The following is a 21,269-nucleotide window of genomic DNA, read 5'->3' on the forward strand; positions in this document are numbered from 1 at the left end:
CTGAAAATTACTTACACAATGTTCGAATATTAATTTTTTTATCGAGTGAGAAAATTTTTATTTTAGACTTCGAACCACGTCAGATAGGTATTTAGATGATCGAACTTATTGTATCACTGTGCAGTATTACAGGAAAACTAAGTATATTTTACAAATTATAAAAGCCCCGTTCATCTATTAAAATCGACTAGTTTGTTTCAACCTCATGACCGATCAATCCACCATCAATCACCAATAACTCGTTTTTTTATTGTGAAATGAAAAGTTACATTAAGAAAAACTAAGTATGCCACACTAAATGTTATTTAATTAATTATAAAGAATTTTAAAGGTGTACATTACGCTATGTTTTCGTTTGCATATTCTGCGACATCTTCCTCGGTTACAATGATGACGAATAAGTGAATAAGTATTTAGGTAAACAGTTCAGTACCGCGATGAACGTTTTAATCCTACAGTGACATATTATTATTATTATTATTATTATTACGTCGCTTATCATGTTGAGAATATTAGCTCCACTCAAATACCCAAGAATTCTTCTTTAGTTCCCATTCGGTGCTTTCAGTTTTCGTCCTCACAAAAAAATTATCAAATAGATCTAATGGAAAAATAACTTCTAAGACGTCATATATGCTCATTTAATTTATTGGTTCAAATCCTTGTTTGTCGATTTTTTATTCGTAAAATGTTAATTTATTTTATTTTATCCAACAGCAAAAATCTTTTTAAATTTTGTTAATTATTCTCGAGTAGATTAAATTGTGCCGGTATTTCCATGCATTTATTTTAATAAATTCACTCCATTAAAAGCTTCTAAAAAAGTTGACACATAACAACAGTTCGATCACTTTGGTTCACACATTTAATTATTCTATTTTTAAAAAGTCACTGCCATCACACCAGCACTGTTTCCTTTCATTTTACGTCTTCATCGATGAAAAAACAACGTTTAATGTGAAGGGAGTATATTTTTTATACAATTTGAAATCCTGTACAAAATTTTCATACATGGTACGTTAATTAAGTATTGAAAAAAGAAAATGCTTTAATTGAAATGAAATTATTATTGTACCATAAGCTACCAACAGTATGTCATTATCTACCTTCGAGAAACACAACAAAACGAAATGTTCTACTTAATGCTTGAATTCATACTGTAACACACAGTTCGAGAGTTTCAACATAATATATTAAAATCGTGCCTGCAATTATTACGTTTCAATAAATACACTGCTCGTAATAACAATTAATAAAATATTTATGGAAATTTTTAGCGGCTCGCAGAGGAAACGACACGATGATCGATTTTGAGCGTCCATCGTATAATTAATGACGTAACAAATAGATCAGTTATTAAATAATCGTTTAAGAGAGCAGCACACCATATGCCACTTTTTTCAACAAAGCAACTTTTTCTGCACGTAACACATTTTTGCTGTTCTTCCTACGGTTGCATGTTTGGCAATAATAGCTATAATTGAACAACATTCACCTAAAGTTAGGAACTATACAGGGAAGTGCTGTACTCCAGATTAGATCGTTCATCCGGTGTGTTGCTGTTACGCCTTTCGAATTTATTCATTTCGCTTTATTTATCGACCATCATGCGTTGGCAAATTGATGAACACAGAGCACATGCAATTAAAGCAAAAATTGGGTTACTCAAGGAATTCATTTTTAATTTGCATAAAGTTGCAAGATTTTTGCAGACAAAGAATATTGCGACTTTGTCGTACACGAAATGCAACTATGGCAAAGGAACGGACGATATTGACTCACTGTTATAATTATTTCACAATTTGTTAAAGCATGCTAAGGAACAGCATCCGCTACACTTTGTTACTTTACGTAACGAGTAAATTAAAAAATAAAAATTGCTATAGGTTCTGATGCCTTGATAATATGCTTAATTATGGCAACAGGCTCTCAAGTCTGACGGCTCAGACGACGTAAAGTTGGTCATACCCTGATGGATTTGCTATATTCGCTATTTTTTTTTTTTGAAAAAAAAAAATTGGGTCATTTTGTATAAAGAGATACAAAAAATATACCGCAAAGTTATGCCGCGACTTATATGTACTACCGGTATTAAGTGGTACCGAATTGTGACGAAAAAGCCGTATTGTTCCGTGTGGCTCATCGTTATTGTGTGTGAACCTTTACCGTGTAATTTATTGTTACATTTGAATAAAATTTAATGCACTTGCTGCTATAGTATACAGAGATGTTAGGGGGAAATGGGAAAGTACTATCACTGTAGGGGAGGATGGACTTGTATATAAAGTGGCGGGTACTAAATTGGAACAGACACAGTTGCATCGTCAATTCTCCACTAGCAACATGAAGTTTCTGGTAAGACATTCACTCGCAAAATTTGCGCAACATCACAACATCATTGTTCCAGGTTTGCACTTTGCTCTTAACATCGGCAGTTTTCGCCGAAGAAACCGCCAAGAAGAAGCGCGGTCTGCTCCTTGGAGGCGGTGATTTGGGCGGCCACGGCGGTCTGGGTGGCGGCATCTCTCTCGGCGGACACGGTGGCGGCCTATCTCTGAGCGGTGGTCACGGCGGAGGCTTATCTCTGGGCGGTGGTCACGGCGGAGGCTTATCTCTGGGCGGAGGTCACGGAGGACTCGGTGGAGGATTCGGAGGCGGCAGCGGGGGCGGCTTCGGCGGCGGCGCCGGTGGAGGATATGGTGGTGGCGAAGGACACATAACCCACATCACCCTCCATAAAACCATTTCCGTGCCCATCCCACATCCAGTCCCAGTTCCCGTTGAGAAGAAAGTACCAGTTCCAGTCAAAGTACCTGTACCATACAAGGTTGATAAGCCCTACCCTGTTCACGTGCCACAACCCTACCCAGTACACATCGACAAACCATACCCAGTCAAAGTGGAGAAGACCATTCCTTACCCAGTCAAAGTACCAGTCAAAGTACCAGTACCAGTCAAAGTCCCAGTGCACATCCCCAAACCATACCCAGTACCAGTCCACAAACCAGTCCCAGTGCACATCCCTGAATACAACATCGTTAAGAAGCCAGTACCAGTTTTGGTAAAAGGACACGATGGCGGTTTGGGCGGTGGTCTGGGCGGCGGCTTTGGAGGCGGTGACTTTGGAGGCCATGGTGGATTCGGTGGAGACTTGGGCGGCCATGGAATCGGCGGCGGTATCGGCGGTGGATTCGGCGGACACGAATTGTCCCTCGGTGGTGGTGGTTTTGGACACCATTAATGCATAAATGTGATATTAATTGCCTCTGTTCGGTTTGGTTATTTTTGTTAAATTGTTATTTAGCAAAAATAATTAAATTGATTTCTTGTAAATAGTACTGATCACATGTCATTCATCTACCATGCACACGTTGTCCAAAATTGCCATTTAGAGGAGACTTTAATATGGTTAGCTTTACTTTGTGAAGAGTTTCCATATTAATGTGCAACCAGAAATTATTTGTTGCGCAACTGCGTATTTTGTTCAAAAATGTTAGATTTGTTATGACGTAGCGATATTGTTTGGTCTCACTTTAACTGATTTTCTCTAATATTTCGGTAGTAACACTTAAGTTCTTTTCCTTTGGCAAACAATTCGCAAGTTTAACAATTGAACATATTTTGAACAAACTGAATTTGCAACATGTGTCATTTTTCATTTCATCTTGATCACCTAGTTTTGTTGTATTTACAACCTTATTTTTTAGTTGTGCAATAAACCTATTTTTCTATTTAAAATTTTGTTTTTCTTATTGAATTCTTAAACACTATTAATCACTTGCATATAGCTAGCTCCAAAATAATATAACCAATTCTTTTTAAGTGCCAACGGACACTAAAATGTGTATTGAATAAACAGTAACAGGGATAAGAATTAAGTTTGTTTTCCTTACGATTCGAAAATTATTTCATAGTAAATCAGTATGAATCATTTTACTTATCTTCTTATCTCAAAATATTATGTTCGACAAAGTTCGCTTATAAAATGATCAACAAAAGGTGAAACACATCTAATCATCTCTAATTGGTTCTTGTTGATTACAATATCATATGCAAAAACTTTTCCAATAAGTTCATGTTCATAACTTTTTTACTACCAAAATACAATTACTAAAACAAACGTTTTATTTTTCGAAGATTTTATTTACGATTAATTACTGTGGTGCAAAAAAATTAAGTTCTGAATAACAATGACCTGCAGCCTTGACCTAAAGCATCACTCCCATCGCAACCATCGTTAGCGGTACATTATAGGGGAGGAATAAGTACGAAAAAAATATTTAATATAAAACTTAGAATGAAGCTGGTTGAGTATCTAGAAGTTCCCTCATCCCTAAAGTACAGTCCAACAAATACAACTTCTTCGAAAAATTATAAAATCAGATTTTGCGACATTTTATTTATATTTTATGATAATCCCAATAAGTTAAAAAATATAGATAATCTCAGTGGCAGGGTGTAAGAAAAAAAAAGATTGAACATTGTTTCTACAGAACTCCCCACGCACCTGAAGTACAATGAAACATTTTTCGAAAAACTATAAAATTTGGTGTTGCAAACTTTATTTTTTTATGAGAACCCCTATAAGTTTAAATAAACATATATATAATGTTAAAGTAGATGTAAAAGAGCGTGCTGTGCATATGTTTCAAATGAGTTCAAAATTTTGTGATGACGTCATCAACATTTTTGCAAGGACACATGTAGCAACTTGGATTGGTGCAGTGTAATACTAATAACAATAACAGTATAATGTATTCCCAAATTTTCTGGAAAATGAGTCGTTCCTGATTTAATCGCTAAAGAAAATTGACACATTAATTTTTTGTACTACCAGTATAAGCAAATCTAAAAAATATTAATGTAATGATAATTGGCAAAATTTTGATGCGACGTCATCAATTTTTTGATCAAAATTAAATTGCAAAATGTTCTTATATATATTTTTGAATTTTTTCAAAAAATCGGAATGTTTCGGGTAACAACTCTACACGGATTCATAAACTATAGGTGTAGGACTAGTCAGCCGCCCGATGTACTCCATTATAATACGTCCTTAGCTTACGCTCGATAATTAAAACGAGGTCTACAGTTATTTAAACAGAACGTCCTTCATACCTGAAGTCAAATATTGAAACAAATTCAACGTCTTAAAAAAAGAATTGTTGAGTAGGGTGGGATTCGAACTCACATGCTCATAGCTCCAGTTGCCCAAATTCAATGCCACAGATCGTCTGACCACGACCTACTCGTCTCTTATGCGTCAAATAATTGACAAACATTTTTGTAAAGTAATTGTGACTAAAAATCAAGACAGATTTATTAACCACAGTTGTAGGAGCAAAGTTCGTGGTGACACTTCGAGAAAACATGAAAGTAGCCATTGGCCGAGGGTGGACCCATTTACAATCGTTCTATTGCTTTCGCTCCGTATGTAAAGTCTTTTTAATTTAGGTTACACAAAAAATCATACATAAAAAAGTAAACTTGTTAAAGCAGAATGCACCTAATGCGCGAAAACCTTTCATTTTTATTTCCCGAGCGTGAGCTAAGAAAGTACTGTAATCGAGTCCAGCGGGCGACTGGTTTCTGTTTCCGTCTATCTGTCTGTCTCTCTGTCTGTTAGTCCGCCTTCTGTGTGAATTTTTGTTAGACAGATAATCTCTGAAACTACTGAACAGATTGTTGTCAAATCTTATATAAAAAAAAGGCTCACTCGATTTTCATGAAAATTTGGGAATACAATACTGTTTTTATTAGTATTACACTGCAACCAATCCAACTTGTTATACGTGTCCTCGCAAAAATGTTGATGACGTCTGTACAAAATTTTGTAAAGTAAAAATCCATTTGAAACCTACGCGAAGCATCCTTCTTTACATTTACTTTAACATTACATATATATATCTTTGTTTTAACTTACAAAGATTATCATAAAAAAATAATTCGCAAAATCAAATCTGATAATTTTTCGAAAAATCTGAATTTATTAACCTTTGACCAATTTTTTGACCTCATAATTTTTCGATTTTGCAATTTTTGTATTTTTTAATGTTTCGGTGCCATAATTTTTCGATTTTGCAATTTCTCTACTTCCAAATTTTTCAATTTTTCGATTTGCAATTTTTTGGTATCACAATTTTTCAGTTTCACAATTTGTAATGTTTATATTTTTCAAATTTTCGTCTCCGCAATTTTTAAAATTCTTGAGTTTTATTTTTCATTTTCCCGATTTTTTAATTTACATTCTTTCGATTTTATATCACAATTATTTTCTTTGACTATTTTATGTTTCTTTTAATTTTATAATTTTAAAATAATATGTTTTTTATTTAAAAAAATAAGATACTCTTGCACTTGAAGTGTGTGACTCAGTCTTGAGTTTTCACCTTCGACATCTAGATTTTTGAAAAAAAAGTTAAAACTGTATAAAAACATTTTGCAATTAAAGTGCAAAACAAAATTGTGCAAACGTTTTAAGGTTATCGTAATGGTAGTAAATCGTTAATAAAAATTGTACGTTTATCCCCTCCCAAAAACTCGATGACATCATTTCAAAATTTTTTCAAATAAAGTCCACCTAAAATGTAGAAAATATGATGAGTCTATGCTTGTCATTGACGTTCCATTAGTAGTTTTTACAGGCTATTTCAAAAAAAATTAATGAATAAGTAAACTTTTTATTGATTAAATCAGAAATTGTAAACCGGAATGCTTCCAAATCTTGCAGACATTTTAAAGTAATCGTTGGCATGGTAATTTTTTAATCAAATTATATGAGTTTAGCCCCACCAAAAAATTGATGACGTTATCTCAAAATTTTGCCGAATAAATCCTAATAATTTTTAGAATTGCGTATACAGGCTGACTCAAAAAGATTACTGAATGAGTTAGTTTATTGAAATCATGCAGACGTTTTAAAGTTATTAAAGCATAGTAAATTTTTAATCAAAACATACTGTCGTTTCCAAATCCAAAAAATTTCGGGCAAATAACATTGACGTCAAAGTTATATTCCCACTGATTTTCATTGATCTATGAGAACCTGATTTACTCATCTTGCTCGAATTTTTTTGGAAACGACTGTACCTGTTTATTCATCTAAAATGTGCAAAATTAGTTTGTAATTGTAGTTTATCATCATTGCATTCGTATGTCTTAGATTTGCTTATACAGGTGGCTCAAAAAAATGAATGAATGTATGAATTTATTTTATTGATTAAATCAGGAATGGTTCACTCCATTTTTCGGAAAATCTGGAAATACAGTACTGTTATTATTAGCATTACATTGCACCAATACAAGTTGATATACCTACGTGTCGTTACAAAAATGCTGATAACGTCATCAAACAATTTTGTAAAGTAAAAAGTAGTTTGAAACATAGGTGTAGCACATTACTTTAACATTACATACATGTTTTTTTTTTCAACTTACAAAGAAAAAGAAATAAAATTCGCAAAATCAAATTTTATATTTTTTCGAAAATGCTGTATGTTTCAATATATTTCAGAAACGAGGGAAGTTCTGTCGAAACAACCTTCGACCAATGTTTTTAAATTCTGAATAAAAAATTGGGTCGGCAATAGAGGCCCTACTCAATATCCAGCTCGCAGCCGAGATTTAACGCCCTTAAATTTATTTTTGTTGTGATACAGAAAGATTTGGCATATTTGCGACCCTCGAATTATTTAGAACAATAAAAAAAATTGGTCTAAAGAGTTTAGACAGTACTTCCCTCGCTGTCGGAAACTTGACGACTGCATGGCTATTGTGTTTTTTTCTCATTACATTTTTGTAGTGGGAATTTAAAAAAAATTGCGATGACGTCATCAACATTTTTGCAAGGACACGTATATCAGTTGGGATAGATGTAGTGTAATACTAAGAATAAAATTATTGTATTCCCAAATTTTCGGGAAAATGAATTGGGTCGTTTTGAATATAATCAATAAAATAACGAAACAATTTATTCGCGTATACGGCAACTGAAAATCGTTTATGTATAAACATTCTTAATTTAAGATGACAAGCGTAACAGCATACGTGAGAGTCGAACAGAGAAACTGTAAACAACACGACCATCGGTTTTATTGCTTCGACTTCCGCTTATTATACAAAACATTGGGTTTTATTTTAATTCTTCACGGTGAAATTCACAATTGGTTGATTATAAACATGTCTATTTCACATTCGCGGAACCAAGTGATCGCATAAAACAAATGCAGTTCTGTAATGTTAAAGTCGATGTAAATAAGCGATGCTACCCTTATGTTTCAACCGAGTTTTTCCTTTAACAAATTTTGTGTCTACCAAATTGGGTTGGTTGGGGTGTAATACTAATAATAAGTGTTGCCTTTAATTTAATCAATAAAATAAATTGACTTCATTAATTTTTTTGAACCACCTCTTAAGAAAATCTAAAAAATATGAATGGAATGATAAATCACAAGTACAAACTCATCATATTTTTTGCATTTTAGATAGGATTTATTCAGCAAAATTTAAGGGTGACGTCATCAATTTTTTTAGGAGGGATGAACAAATACATTTTGAACAAAAGTTTACCATGCTTATAATAACTTTAAACTATTCCCAAGATTTCAAAGCATTCGGTTTTGTAATTCCTGATTAAATCGATAAAATAAATTCACGCCTTCATTCATTTTTTTGAGTCACCCTGCATATGCAAATCCAAAAATATGAATGGAATGATAAATCACAAGTACAAACTCATCATATTTTGTACATTTTAGATACGATTTATTCGGCAAATTTTCGAGCTGACGTCATCAAGTTTTTGGAGGGGATAAGCAAATATATTTTGACTAAACATTTATTATGCTCTTTATAACCTTAAAACATCTGCAAGATGTCAGAGCATTCCGTTTTGTAGTTCCTGATTAAATCAATAAAATATATTTACGCATTTATTAATTTTTTTGAGTCACCCTGTATATGCAAATCCAAAAAATATGAATGGAGTGATATATCACAAGCACAGACGCATCATATTTTGTACATTTTAGATAGGATTTATTTGGCAAACTTTTGAGCTGACGTTATCAAGTTTTTGGAGGGGATAACCAAATATATTTTGACTAAAGATTTATGATGCTCTTTAGAGCCTTAAAACATCTGCAACATTTCAAAACATTCGGGTTAGCAGATTCAAAATTAAATTGCAAAATGTTGTTTTATAATTTTGATTTTTTTTCCAAAAATCTGGACGTTTCGGGTAAAAACTGAATTCCTAATATAAGTACAAAATTTCACAACAATCGGTCCAGTACTTTCGGAGATTATCTGTCTAATAAAAATCCGGGACGGCAGACGGACAGACGGACGGACAGACGGACGGACAGACAGACGGAAATGGGAGACCTATTTCTTCGTCTTCTAGGGGTCATGAAAGATCGAGAAAACGTAAAAGCAGAGAGTCGGCCGACGGACTCGATTACAATACTTCCTTTGCTTACGCTCGGGAAGTAAAAATAATTAGAAATGTTTGTGCCTCTTGTTACTCTATTAATTGCGGCAAGTGGCGAACTAATAAGTGGTTTTATATCATTGTAATCGTAATTTAATGCTGTATTAAAATCAGTTAAAAATTAAAAAATAAATATGTGGCAAATAGAGTCGACGCCGACGTCATACGTATACCAGATTGGGAACGTACTTGTTTTCAAGGCACAAAGCTGCGTAATTGTATCTGGGACCCTAATTGTGAAATTTCACGTATTTTTTAAGCTTACTGTTTAAAAATACATACTAAAACTTTATTGAAATTTGTTTATTCATAGTCTTCATAATTGGTGATATCCTAAAGAGCGGATTTTGGGCTAAGAAAAAGCCAAAATAGGTCCTAAAGTGGCGATAAAAACGGGGAATTTAGACTCGAAAAATGGTAAAATAGGCCCTTTACGCAAGTTTTAGGGAAAAATAAATTTTACGCAACATCTGGTTTTTTAGAATCCAGAATCCTGTTAGGACATTTTTATACCTAGAGAAAGATTTCTCAAAATCACACGATGTTAAAGAAGAATATTTAAAATTAGAAGTTTCAGTGGGTTTCATTTTTAAATATTTCGACATTTTCAACTTGTAATTCTTTGCTGACAACTTTAAACTTTCTAGCCAGTATTTTTTTGTAAAGTATTTTGCAGCTTTTTAAATGCTACTTCACCTATTCTCCCGGGGGTATCTTCCAATCGTTTATACAATTGCTCTACTATATCTACAGACTGACTTAAGGTGAGCCCAATAGTCTTTAATTTAGTTATACTTGTCTTTAAGATGGTAGAATGGGTTTTTACATAGCCCAAATTATGTTTGAGATGCTTTTGTTGGAAATAATATTGAGCATAGGCAATTCAATTCGACACTGGAGTCAAATTCCATAATATTGTTACGTTTGACGGGCGAATAATTAATCGGGCGTAAGTAAAAACTCAACAATTTATTTCTTTCACTCGAATTACACTACGAATTATAACAGTGATAACTTCGCATTCGCTCATTCGACTCTTGACTGAATTATGAATGAATCATTCCCGACGGTGGCCTCTATTTAAATCCATATTTCGGCGATCCAGCTCTTTCTCGAATTGGGTATTCGCGACTTCCGCTTCCAGACTACATACTAGAAGACGCATAGGCGTCGTACCGGGGCCGAGTATGGGCTTATTTCGTAACAATATCATAAAATGTTTTTATTTAGATTTATACAACAAAATTATGAGTAGCAATAAACCTTTTTTATATATTTTATATCTTGCCGTTTCAATCCATGAAGCCTGTATTATCGTAACAGGTTCTGGAGGCAACGGAGAATCCGGTAACGCTTACCGAAAGGCTTGGATCCTCAAATGAGCTTTAAGAAATACTTTTTTACGATGGAAATTAACCCATTGACATCTTCATGTTGATTCCGGATAACTTCAGGCGTGAGCCAAGCATGTCACATGAAATAAGTTGGCATAAAATATTTCCAGATGTTTACCACATTTAACATGTATGCAGCGCCGCCCACTAGTAGCAGTTTTAGTTTTTCGTATTCGATTCCCGCTGGCCGTAATATACCTATATTATTATTATATTTAAATTAATACTATCATTTCAAAATTTGGGTTACAGAACTTACAGACCAAATTTAAGTTCGGCTTACATCAGATTACTTACCTTACCACATAACTAATTGTGCAACAATGTTAATGCAAATTCGCAACCGTGTATTGGTAGATATAACCAATCTGTCTGACGTTAATACTAAGATGCAATTTGAACACTAATGCAAGTCGAAGTTAATTTAAAATGAACCAAGAAAAATGCATTTTTACTTCCCGGGCGTAAGCAAAGGAAGTATTGTAATCGAGTCCGTCGGCCGACTCTCTACTTTTACGTTTTCTCGATCTTTCATGACCCCTAGAAGACGAAGAAATAGGTCTCCCATTTCCGTCTGTCTGTCCGTCTGTCCGTCTGTCCGTCTGTCCGTCTGTCCGTCTGTCTGCCGTCCCGGATTTTTATTAGACAGATAATCTCCGAAAGTACTGAACCGATTGTTGTGAAATTTTGTACTTATATTAGGAATATCATGTAGATAGTAAAACGCTAACCAAAATTTGTCTAATCATCCCCACCACTAATGCGATGACGTCACTTCAAAATTGTACATAGTAAATGGGTTTTAAATTGTATAAAATAACATAGTCCTACACATGTAGTTTACGACTCCGAATTGAGTTTTTACCCGAAACGTCCAGATTTTTGGAAAAAAATCAAAATTATAGAACAACATTTTGCAATTTAATTTTAAATCTGCTAACCCGAATGCTTAGACAAGTTGCAGATGATTTAAGGCTCTAAAGAGTATCATAAATCTTTAGTCAAAATATATTTGGTTATCCCCTCCAAAAACTTGATGACGTCAGCTCAAAAGTTTGCCGAATAAATCCTATCTAAAATGTACAAAATATGCTGCGTCTGTACTTGTGATATATCACTCCATTCATATTTTTTGGATTTGCATATACAGGCTGACCCAAAAAAATTAATGAATGCGTAAATGTATTTTATTGATTTAATCAGGAACTACAGAACCGAATGTTTTGAAATCTTGCAGATGTTTTAAGGTTATAAAGAGCATAATAAATTTTTGGTAAAAATATATTTGGTTATCTTCTCCAAAAAACTGATGACGTCAGCTCAAAAGTTTGCCGAATAAATCCCATCTAGAATGTACAAAATATGACGAGTCTGTACTTGTAATTTATCATTCCATTCATATTATTTGAATTTGCATATACCGGGTCACTCAAAAAAAATAATGAATGCGTAAATTTATTTTATTGATTTACTCAGGAACTATAAAACCGAATGCTGTGAAATCTACTGCGAAAAAAAACCATAATAGGCATGTAGTCGTCACGTTTCCGAAAGCGAGGGAAGTACTGTCTAAATTCTTTAGACCATTTTTTTTTTAATAATTACTATAATTAACTAACGATAAAATGTGCCACTATTACATTATTGGTTTTTTCCAATATTTTCGATGCCAGTAAATTCGGTATACCAGCTGCGACTACAGAGAATTTTCCCACTACAATATTTGCAACGTATAGCCCATTAGAATTTGTAGTTTCATGTACTGCTATCAAAATATCGTGAACCCCAATATCTGTTCTAATTCTATTGATCACCTACAAAAGTACAATGTAAACTAACTAAATAAATAAAACAGCAAAAAATTAGAAAAAAAGTTCTGAATCTTAAGTTTCTATGCGATAACACAACATTTTTTACGTCATCGTAAACTTGGGACAAGTAATTCATTAAAGTTGATTCCTCAGGAATATTATTTTTGCAATTTTTGTCCAAAAGTAAGCTAAATATTGTGTTGTTAAGTTTCTTCAACGGTATATTTGCCGAAACAAATGCACTGCATTATTCATAGTAAACATTTTTCTTATGGTCTTTTCTCTATGAAGAAAGGAAATTCAAGTTTATGCTTAAATTCTTTAGCAAGATAACAACTGATATATTATTATGGGAATTTTTTGAATTAATTTCGCAACTAGTTTTCATTTTTACATTAATTTATACTTACAATTTTCTCACAGGATTGGCACAAAATACTAGATGATAAACAATTTTTGAAACAGTTTTACACTTTTGAACTTCACTTTACGAAAACCCAACACGAACTAATTGATACACGAAGAAAACTCGAAACGAAAGTTGTAGGAGGGCTTGGTGTATTTAACACATAAAGCAGAAAAATTGATTTGGGTTACTGAATTGTCGTCATTTTGCGAACGGAATTCCCCCGAATCTTTTATCCAAAACTAGGGTTGGATTATTATTATCTATCGTTATAGTACTGGAAATACTTTAAATGTGACCTTCGCAAGAAACATGTGCTTAGGGACACAGAAAATACAATTTTTTTAACAATATGGGCATAAAAAAGTAAAACAGGCAGAAAAAATTAAAATAGGTCGAAAAAAATTAAAAAAGGCACTCATGACCAAAAATAGACAAACAGACAAAAACAAGTAGGGCTCCATAAAAGGATTTTCTCAAATACACATTTATATACCATTTTCATGCATTTGTTTACAACCAAAATGAAAAGGCATTTGCCCTAGAATCCGCTTTTAGACCGATATCACCTTTAAATATTATAAGTAAGTGTTTTCTTTTATGTTTAGAGAAGCAATATGCTTCTTTTTTGTGGTTTAACAATTGACCTCCATTTTTATCTTATAGGGGCTGTTCTAAAAAAATTATATTAATACTTCATTGCGTTTTATATCCGATAAAGTCTGTCAGTATTGAAGATAAGAGTTCTCTTATCGGCACTTTTAGGAATTGGTAGAGCCCACTCTTCACCTACAACCTCCTTCTCAGAGCCCTGTGTGACCAGAGAATAAATTACATACAACCAATACACCTAAAGTTTTATATAGATTGGTAAACCTATGGTGAAACATGTTAAGTGGACTAATTACATTTGTAAATTTTTCTTCAATTTTTGCTCATGTGATTTTTCTTAGAATAACATTTGTTTCTTACTTTAACCATTTAAGCTTTAAGTATCCAGAGGAACTCAAACAGAATAGCTAATGCAGACCCATATTTTTACTATTCCTGTAATAAAACACTAATAAACTTTATTCTGAAATCTCACTATTATTTTAATAGAAGATTAAAGTCAAAATACATATTTTAAAATCTTTTACTTCACAACTGCAACTCGACTGTTTCATTTCTACATAAAACTGTCTACTTATACACATGTTATATTTCCGGCGGTGGCCGATGTACACTTAGAGGGAACAAATCAGTTCCGGTAGTTCATATAGAAATGAATTACAACTTTTTCTAATCATGTTGTTTTAAAACAGACAGCATTTCTGGTTGATTGCGAAAGTGGATACTATCGAACAAGTTTTTAGAATTTTTGCATTTAAGTTATGCCATCCTAGTGCAACGCTGTATAAACAGCTCGCTGACACCACGCTTGCATTTCATTTTCTTAAAGTTTTTGCTCTTTGTGGAAACAGGTTTCAGTTCATCTCTAAAAATTGTAAGATAACTTCAAGCGGATGTGGAGGAAGTAATTAAACAAGTATAAGGATTAACAGTTTCTGTTGACTTTTCTTATCACTTATTAAAAACAACTAACTTGCATTAAATGTAATATTTAACAATTTCTTGTTAGATTTATACCCGAATTATTCAACAATATTTATGAAACATAATTTTTATTTTTATCAAAATGTACAATAAAAAGGAACATTTCACTAAAAATGAAGACATAAATTGTGAACTCATTTTCCCACACTTAGCATTACAGCACATAAATGATAAGATTTTCATAGTTAATGAAACTATAATTTGAAGATTTACATGCTTTTACAGATTAAAATTGTAGCCACTATACGAATTAATAAAATTAAATTAATAATTAAATTATTAATTTAATTTTATTAATTCGTTGTTTGAACAAGTTCAGTTAAATTTTAACTGAACTTGTTCAAACAACTTTTTAGATCTTCTTATTAAAATAATTCCTTTTTGTATTTTCAAAGAAGCATTACTCTTACATTGACCAGTATGGTTTTTAACGCTAGTTGCTTTTTGTTTCTTTTCCTGTTCATTTCTTTGATGTTCACCAGAAGGAAAGTGTTGTCACTATAGGGGAAAACAACTGTATATAAGCTTACGTCGATCATCCATAATCACAGTTGCAAATCATTTCAACAAGCAACATGAAATTTTGGGTAAGATAATTAATTAAAAAATGCTAGATCAGTTAATTAGAATAATCAATCATTTATTCTTAGGTTTGTGCTTTCTTACTGGTGACCACAAGTTTTGCTAAGGATACTCCCAGAACAAAACGTGGTTTTTTGTCTGGAAGATATGGGGGTGGAAATTCAATAGGCGGAGGTGGCGGCGGCGGCGGCGGTGGTTTGTCTTCACTTTCACTGGGAAGTTCTGGAGGTCAAAGTGGATCATTAGGAGGAGGATATGGAAGTATTGCTGGAAGTCTCTCAAATAAAGGACCGTGGAGCGGAAGCCAAGGCAGTTTTAGTGGGGGACAAAGCGGACTGGGGAGTCTTTCCTTGGGAGGAAGTTCCTCTTTCGGAGGAGGGCAGAATGGATTAAATGGTGGTCTTTCTTCTGGAAGCGGATTTGGAGGATTAGGCGGTGGTCTCTCATCTGGTGGAAAATTTGGTGGATTGGGTGGGTTAAGCGGATCAGGTGGCCTTTCTTCAGGATTCAGCGGCGGTTCCTCATTGGGAACCGGAAGCTTGAGTGGAAGTCTTTCTTCTGGGAAATATGGAGGACTTGGCGGCGGAATTTCGTCGGGTGGGGGATTTGGGGGACTCAGTGGAGGACTTTCCCTTGGTGGAATTGGAGGAGGCGGGAGCTCTTATGGCCAAAGTAGTGGAGGACTAAGTGGAGGTGGTTTCGGCAGCGGTATCGGAGGTGGAAACGGCGGCAATTTAGGAGGCGGAGCTGGCACTGGTGGAGGTGGCGCTGGTGGAAGTGGTGCTGGTGGAGGAGGCGGTGGTGGCGGTGGCAATGGGGGTACTATAACCCACATTCAGCTCACTAGACAAATTTCTATACCGATTCCTCAGCCAGTTCCAGTACAAGTGCAGCGAACAATACCGATACCGGTTCAAGTACCAGTACCAGTGAATATAGACAGACCTTATCCAGTCCAAGTGGCACAACCTTATCCTGTCGCCGTAGATAAACCTTATCCTGTTCAAGTAGAACGAACTGTGCCTGTTGCAATTAAAATCCCAGTTCAGGTGCCAGTACCAGTTAGAATACCAGTCACTGTTCCAAGACCTTATCCTGTTCCAGTAAACAGACCAATTCCTATTCAGATTCCTGATTTCCAAATTGTGAAGCAACCAGTGCCTGTATCGAGTGGAGGACAAGGAGCAGGACAAGGAGGCGGACAAGGAGGTGGACAAGGAGGTGGCCAAGGAGGGTATGGAAGCGGTCAGTCAGGTGGTGGACAGGGATTCGGTATATCTGGTGGATATGGAGGAGGATCAAGTTCAAGTGGTTCATTTGGTGGTTTTGGAGGACAACAAGGATTAAGCTCAGGGGGTTCATTTGGCGGTTTTGGAGGAGGACAAGATTTTGGATCAGGTGGTTCATCTGGTGGATATGGAGGAGGACAAGGATTAAGCTCGAGTGGTTCATTTGGTGGTTTTGGCGGCGGACAAGGTTTTGGATCAGGTGGTTCATCTGGTGGATATGGAGGAGGGCAAGGATCAAGCTCGAGTGGTTCATTTGGTGGTTTTGGAGGCGGACAAAGTTTTGGATCAGGTGGTTTATCTGGTGGTTTTGGAGGACAACAAGGATTAAGCTCAGGGGCTTCATTTGGCGGTTTTGGAGGAGGACAAGGTTTTGGATCAGGTGGTTCATCTGGTGGATATGGAGGAGGACAAGGATTAAGCTCGAGTGGTTCATTTGGCGGTTTTGGAGGAGGACAAGGTTTTGGATCAGGTGGTTCATCTGGTGGATATGGAGGAGGACAAGGATCAAGCTCGAGTGGTTCATTTGGTGGTTTTGGAGGCGGACAAAGTTTTGGATCAGGTGGTTCATCTGGTGGATATGGAGGAGGGCAAGGATCAAGCTCGAGTGGTTCATTTGGTGGTTTTGGAGGCGGACAAAGTTATGGCTCCGGTGGGTCATCTGGTGGATACGGAGGAGGCCAAGGATTAAGCTCTGGAATTTCTGGAAATAGCCTTGGATTGGGTTCTGGAGGTTCATCTGGAGGCGAATTAGGAAGTGGAAGTTTTGGTCATCATTAACATCTTTAACGAAGTATCAGCGCAGCATTTTTATTACTGCATTTTATTTTACGTATTAAAGTATTAATAAAAAGTATGGATAGCTCCACGTTGAGTGGAGAGTTTCCAGAAATTTTAAGACTGTAACCTCAATGAATTGTACATATGTTCTATTCCTTTGTTTATAAATAAATACTATCTTTTGACTTATTGCATTATTGTCACTTGTGTTATACTGAATAATACCAAAAAATCAAATGGACAATGGTAGACGTTCTTCTATTTATTTGGGACAAGGTTTTTACGTTTTGCACGTATAATGTCGTATAATAATGATTCTTAAATGTTAATCTAGAATCAAAAACCATACCTAAATCTTTGACTTCCTCAACACAAGATAATGTAAAATTCCCCAAGCAATAGTCAAAGTTCACCCTCAATTTAATATTAACAAATGATACTATATATGTATTTAAGAGGTTAAAATCTTATTGTAATTCAATTACATCTTTCACGGAACTAACAGGTGTAAATACCTTCAAATCGTCCACATATAACAGAAAATTGGAGTAACGAAAGCTACGCGTTAAATCATTAATGAATATTAAAAACAAAATTGGTCCACAATGCGTTCCTTGAGGTACGCCTGATGGAACAAAATAAGGACACGACATATAAGTACCAATCCTGACTTGCTGTGATCTCTCTGACAGTAATATGTTAAACCATTTAACGATATTATTGTTAAACCCTAATTGGCTCAATTTACAGAACAATAACTTACGGTTTACCTTATCGAAGGTTTTTGACAAATCAATATACACGGAATCCAGTAGTTTTTTATCGAAAGCTTCATTTAAATAACAATTGAATCTAGTTAGATACTTAAAAGTAGGTAAACTCCGTTCTCGCCCTGCAATAGTTCAGGTATTGTTCTTAAAGCAATTGAATAAGTTCTGAAAAGATCAGAACTTCTTGGATTTAGTTTTCTCCAAGATTTATAATACTAAATGATGTTTCTACGTTAACCAAAACTTTTCTTACAATAACCGACGTTTTTTTTTTACGAAAAAACAAAGAACGATTTGAAATGCAATATACTTTTCTCAGTTAAGACGACAGGTCCGTCAGGAACGCCAACTATTGAAATTAATTCAATATAAAATTTTTTGAATTTTTAGATTTTTTCATCACTATAAACAATATTTGAGAAATTAAAATAAGTTTTGGGGGAACTCGTTATATTATTTTCATTAATGACACGCCAACCCTAATCAACTTGAAGGCATACCAAAGATAATCCTAACCTAAAAGTGTTGTTTTTAGTATTTTCCTCGTAATTTTTATATTTTTTCTCTCCATAAGAACCTTCCTTGTGCCTTAACAAAAATATGAAAAAAAAAAATTAGCCGAATTGGTCGAGCCGTTATCGAATTTTGCGCTTAGCAACACATTTAGCGATTCATTTTTATTTAAAATAGATTTTTTGCTGAGTATTTTAATAAAGCTAATTCGAATAATCTAATACGTCAAAGAACCAACCATAAATATGGTAATTATTTCTTTAAAAAGAATATCACATTTTATCAATAAAAAGTCTTCTGTAACAAATGATTTAAGCCCGTATTTCTTACACTTCTCACACTATCATTAATTTTCTGCTGCACTGTAAAATGCAGTTCCTACTTAGAAATGTGTTCTTAATTGTGTTTTAAAAGTATTTTTCAAAAATATGATAGATGTGTGTCAACAGAATAAATTTTAACCAAATCATGAAATGGCGTAGACTTAAAAAATGCATAAATTTGCGCGCTTTATTAAAATTAATTAAGTTACGGTTGATGCGCTACAATGGATTTGAAATATTCATTATTTAATAAAAATGAGTTTCGGGGGATAAATTAACACCACTATAAAAACTCCACGCTTACCATCCCAAGACAACACAGTTGCATCGTCAATCCTTCAAGCAACATCATGAAATTTCTGGTAAGACAGCTTTCTACAAAATCATATACTTCTAATTAACAAAATGTGCACAGAAATTAATTCAAATCATTAAAATAGGTTTGCGCTTTACTGCTTACATCTGCAGTCCTCGCAGAAGAATCCTCAAAATCCAAACGTGGCCTCATCCTAGGAGACCATGGGTCTTTTTCCCTTGGGCACGACAGCCTTTCATTGGGAGGCTTAGATAGCGGAATTAGCACCAGCGGCGGCTTCAGCGGCGGCTACGGTGGTGGCTTCGGCGGCGGCTACGGTGGCGGCTTAGAAGATGAACATCACGGCCACATCACTCATATCACTCTCCACAAGAAAATCGCAGTACCAGTACCACACCCAGTACCAGTGCCAGTGGAAAAAAAGATCCCAGTACCAGTGAAAGTGCCAATTCCCGTGAAAGTTGACAAGCCTTACCCTGTGCATGTACCTCAGCCATACCCAGTCCACATCGACAAACCCTACCCTGTCAAAGTGGAAAAAACCATCCACGTTCCAGTGAAAGTACCTGTCAAAGTGCCAGTACCATTCAAGGTCCCTGTACACATCCCAAAACCATACCCAGTGCCAGTACATAAACCAGTCCCAGTTCACATCCCTGAATACAAGATCATCAAGAAGCCAGTGCCAGTATTCGTCAAGGGACATGAAGAGTACTCTTCTGGAGGTTTCGGAGACGGTGGATTGTCTTTGGGAGGCGGACATGGTTTGTCCTTGGGCGGCGGACAAGGTCTGTCTTTCGGAAGCGAACACGGTTTCTCTCTTGGAGATGATTTTGGACATCACTAAATCGACAATTTCAACAACTACTTTAAATTAAATATGTCAAAATCGTTTTTAAGAAATAGTGTGGTTTAGCTTCACTACTGTGGAGAGTTTCCACACTATTCGCAACCAGGAATGGATTGGCAAGCAACTGTTCAATTTCGTTAGAAATGTGTGAATTGTTTGCAACTTTGTAGACGATTCCACATTTGAACGAAATTCTTTCTATTTTTACTATTACCTCAATAAAGACCCAAAAGCATTACCTTGGTGTTTTACTACAAAAATACATAAAAACATTTTACAAGAAAAATATTAAATTACAATGTTGTTACGTGCTATGTTTACTACACTGCTAATTATGAGAACTTAAGCGAAAATATCTAATATTCGCAACATTTATACTTGAAATTTTTAGAAAACTTACTAGAGTTTAATAGTCTTTATTCGACTGCTTGAGCAACAAAGTCTTTTGTGGATACAATAACTTACTCTTGTCTTTAATAACGTCCAAAGAATATGATTACGTTTTTATACCAGACAAATGTTTTAACTATAAAAGAGGCGCATACAAAAAGTTATTTATGTTACAATGCATGTGGATAATCATATTACCTAATTCCAGTCGAGGATGAGGTTTGAGCTCGAGCCGCCAACATAGTCCGAGACTGGTCAAGAATACTAGATCCCTAGTTGTATATAACATTTGACTTACTTCCGCCTATAGTTTTAAGTAAAAAACTTGCTTATTAAAAATATACAATATTAGATATCAATATCAAAAGTCGAATTTGTTTAAAATGGATTTTAATAAAAATGAAAAACATGAAAATTAAAAAGTTTGAGGGCAATGCTTACTCTTCGCTTCTGGGCAAGAACAATCAAAGGGACATTATAAATTCTAGGATTTGTTTAAATGTGAAATATTTTTTTCTTTACTTCCCCAAGGTATGTTACTTTCCGCCATTAATAACAACTAATAGTTATAATACCACATGGGAGGTAAACAATTCGCAAAATTAAATTTTATAAAGTATAGTTTAAGAAATATCGTTGTACCCTATACAATTTTATTGACAATAACGAGGCGAACAGTAAGTAGTACAATAGTAAGAAATATTTATGGCTTACACCAGTCCACCCGAATTTGTCGGTGAACATTTACCAAGTAGTTGTACC

At 34.7% G+C, this 21,269-nt stretch overlaps 2 protein-coding genes and 1 pseudogene across 2 annotated transcripts; all 3 read left to right on the top strand.

The window, feature by feature from the left end:
* The first annotated feature begins 2,280 nt into the window (after positions 1-2,280).
* LOC135131310 (uncharacterized) lies at positions 2,281-3,874 on the top strand. The gene is made up of 2 exons (XM_064058981.1): positions 2,281-2,355; positions 2,408-3,874. The coding sequence occupies exons 1-2, from the start codon at positions 2,344-2,346 to the stop codon at positions 3,239-3,241; spliced, it is 846 nt and encodes a 281-aa protein (XP_063915051.1). The 5' UTR covers positions 2,281-2,343; the 3' UTR covers positions 3,242-3,874.
* A 10,936-nt stretch (positions 3,875-14,810) lies between these two features.
* Positions 14,811-17,400, top strand: LOC135131535 (uncharacterized; annotated as a pseudogene).
* A 1,849-nt stretch (positions 17,401-19,249) lies between these two features.
* Positions 19,250-20,355, top strand: LOC135131355 (tetra-peptide repeat homeobox protein 1-like). The gene is made up of 2 exons (XM_064059034.1): positions 19,250-19,313; positions 19,392-20,355. The coding sequence occupies exons 1-2, from the start codon at positions 19,302-19,304 to the stop codon at positions 20,112-20,114; spliced, it is 735 nt and encodes a 244-aa protein (XP_063915104.1). The 5' UTR covers positions 19,250-19,301; the 3' UTR covers positions 20,115-20,355.
* The last annotated feature ends 914 nt before the right edge of the window (positions 20,356-21,269 follow it).

The sequence above is a fragment of the Zophobas morio genome, unplaced genomic scaffold (assembly GCF_036711695.1).
Source record: "Zophobas morio isolate AGI-343-1 ecotype UQ-CSIRO unplaced genomic scaffold, CSIRO_AGI_Zmor_V1 ptg000002l, whole genome shotgun sequence".
In the NCBI taxonomy this organism is placed as follows: Eukaryota; Metazoa; Arthropoda; class Insecta; order Coleoptera; family Tenebrionidae; genus Zophobas; species Zophobas morio.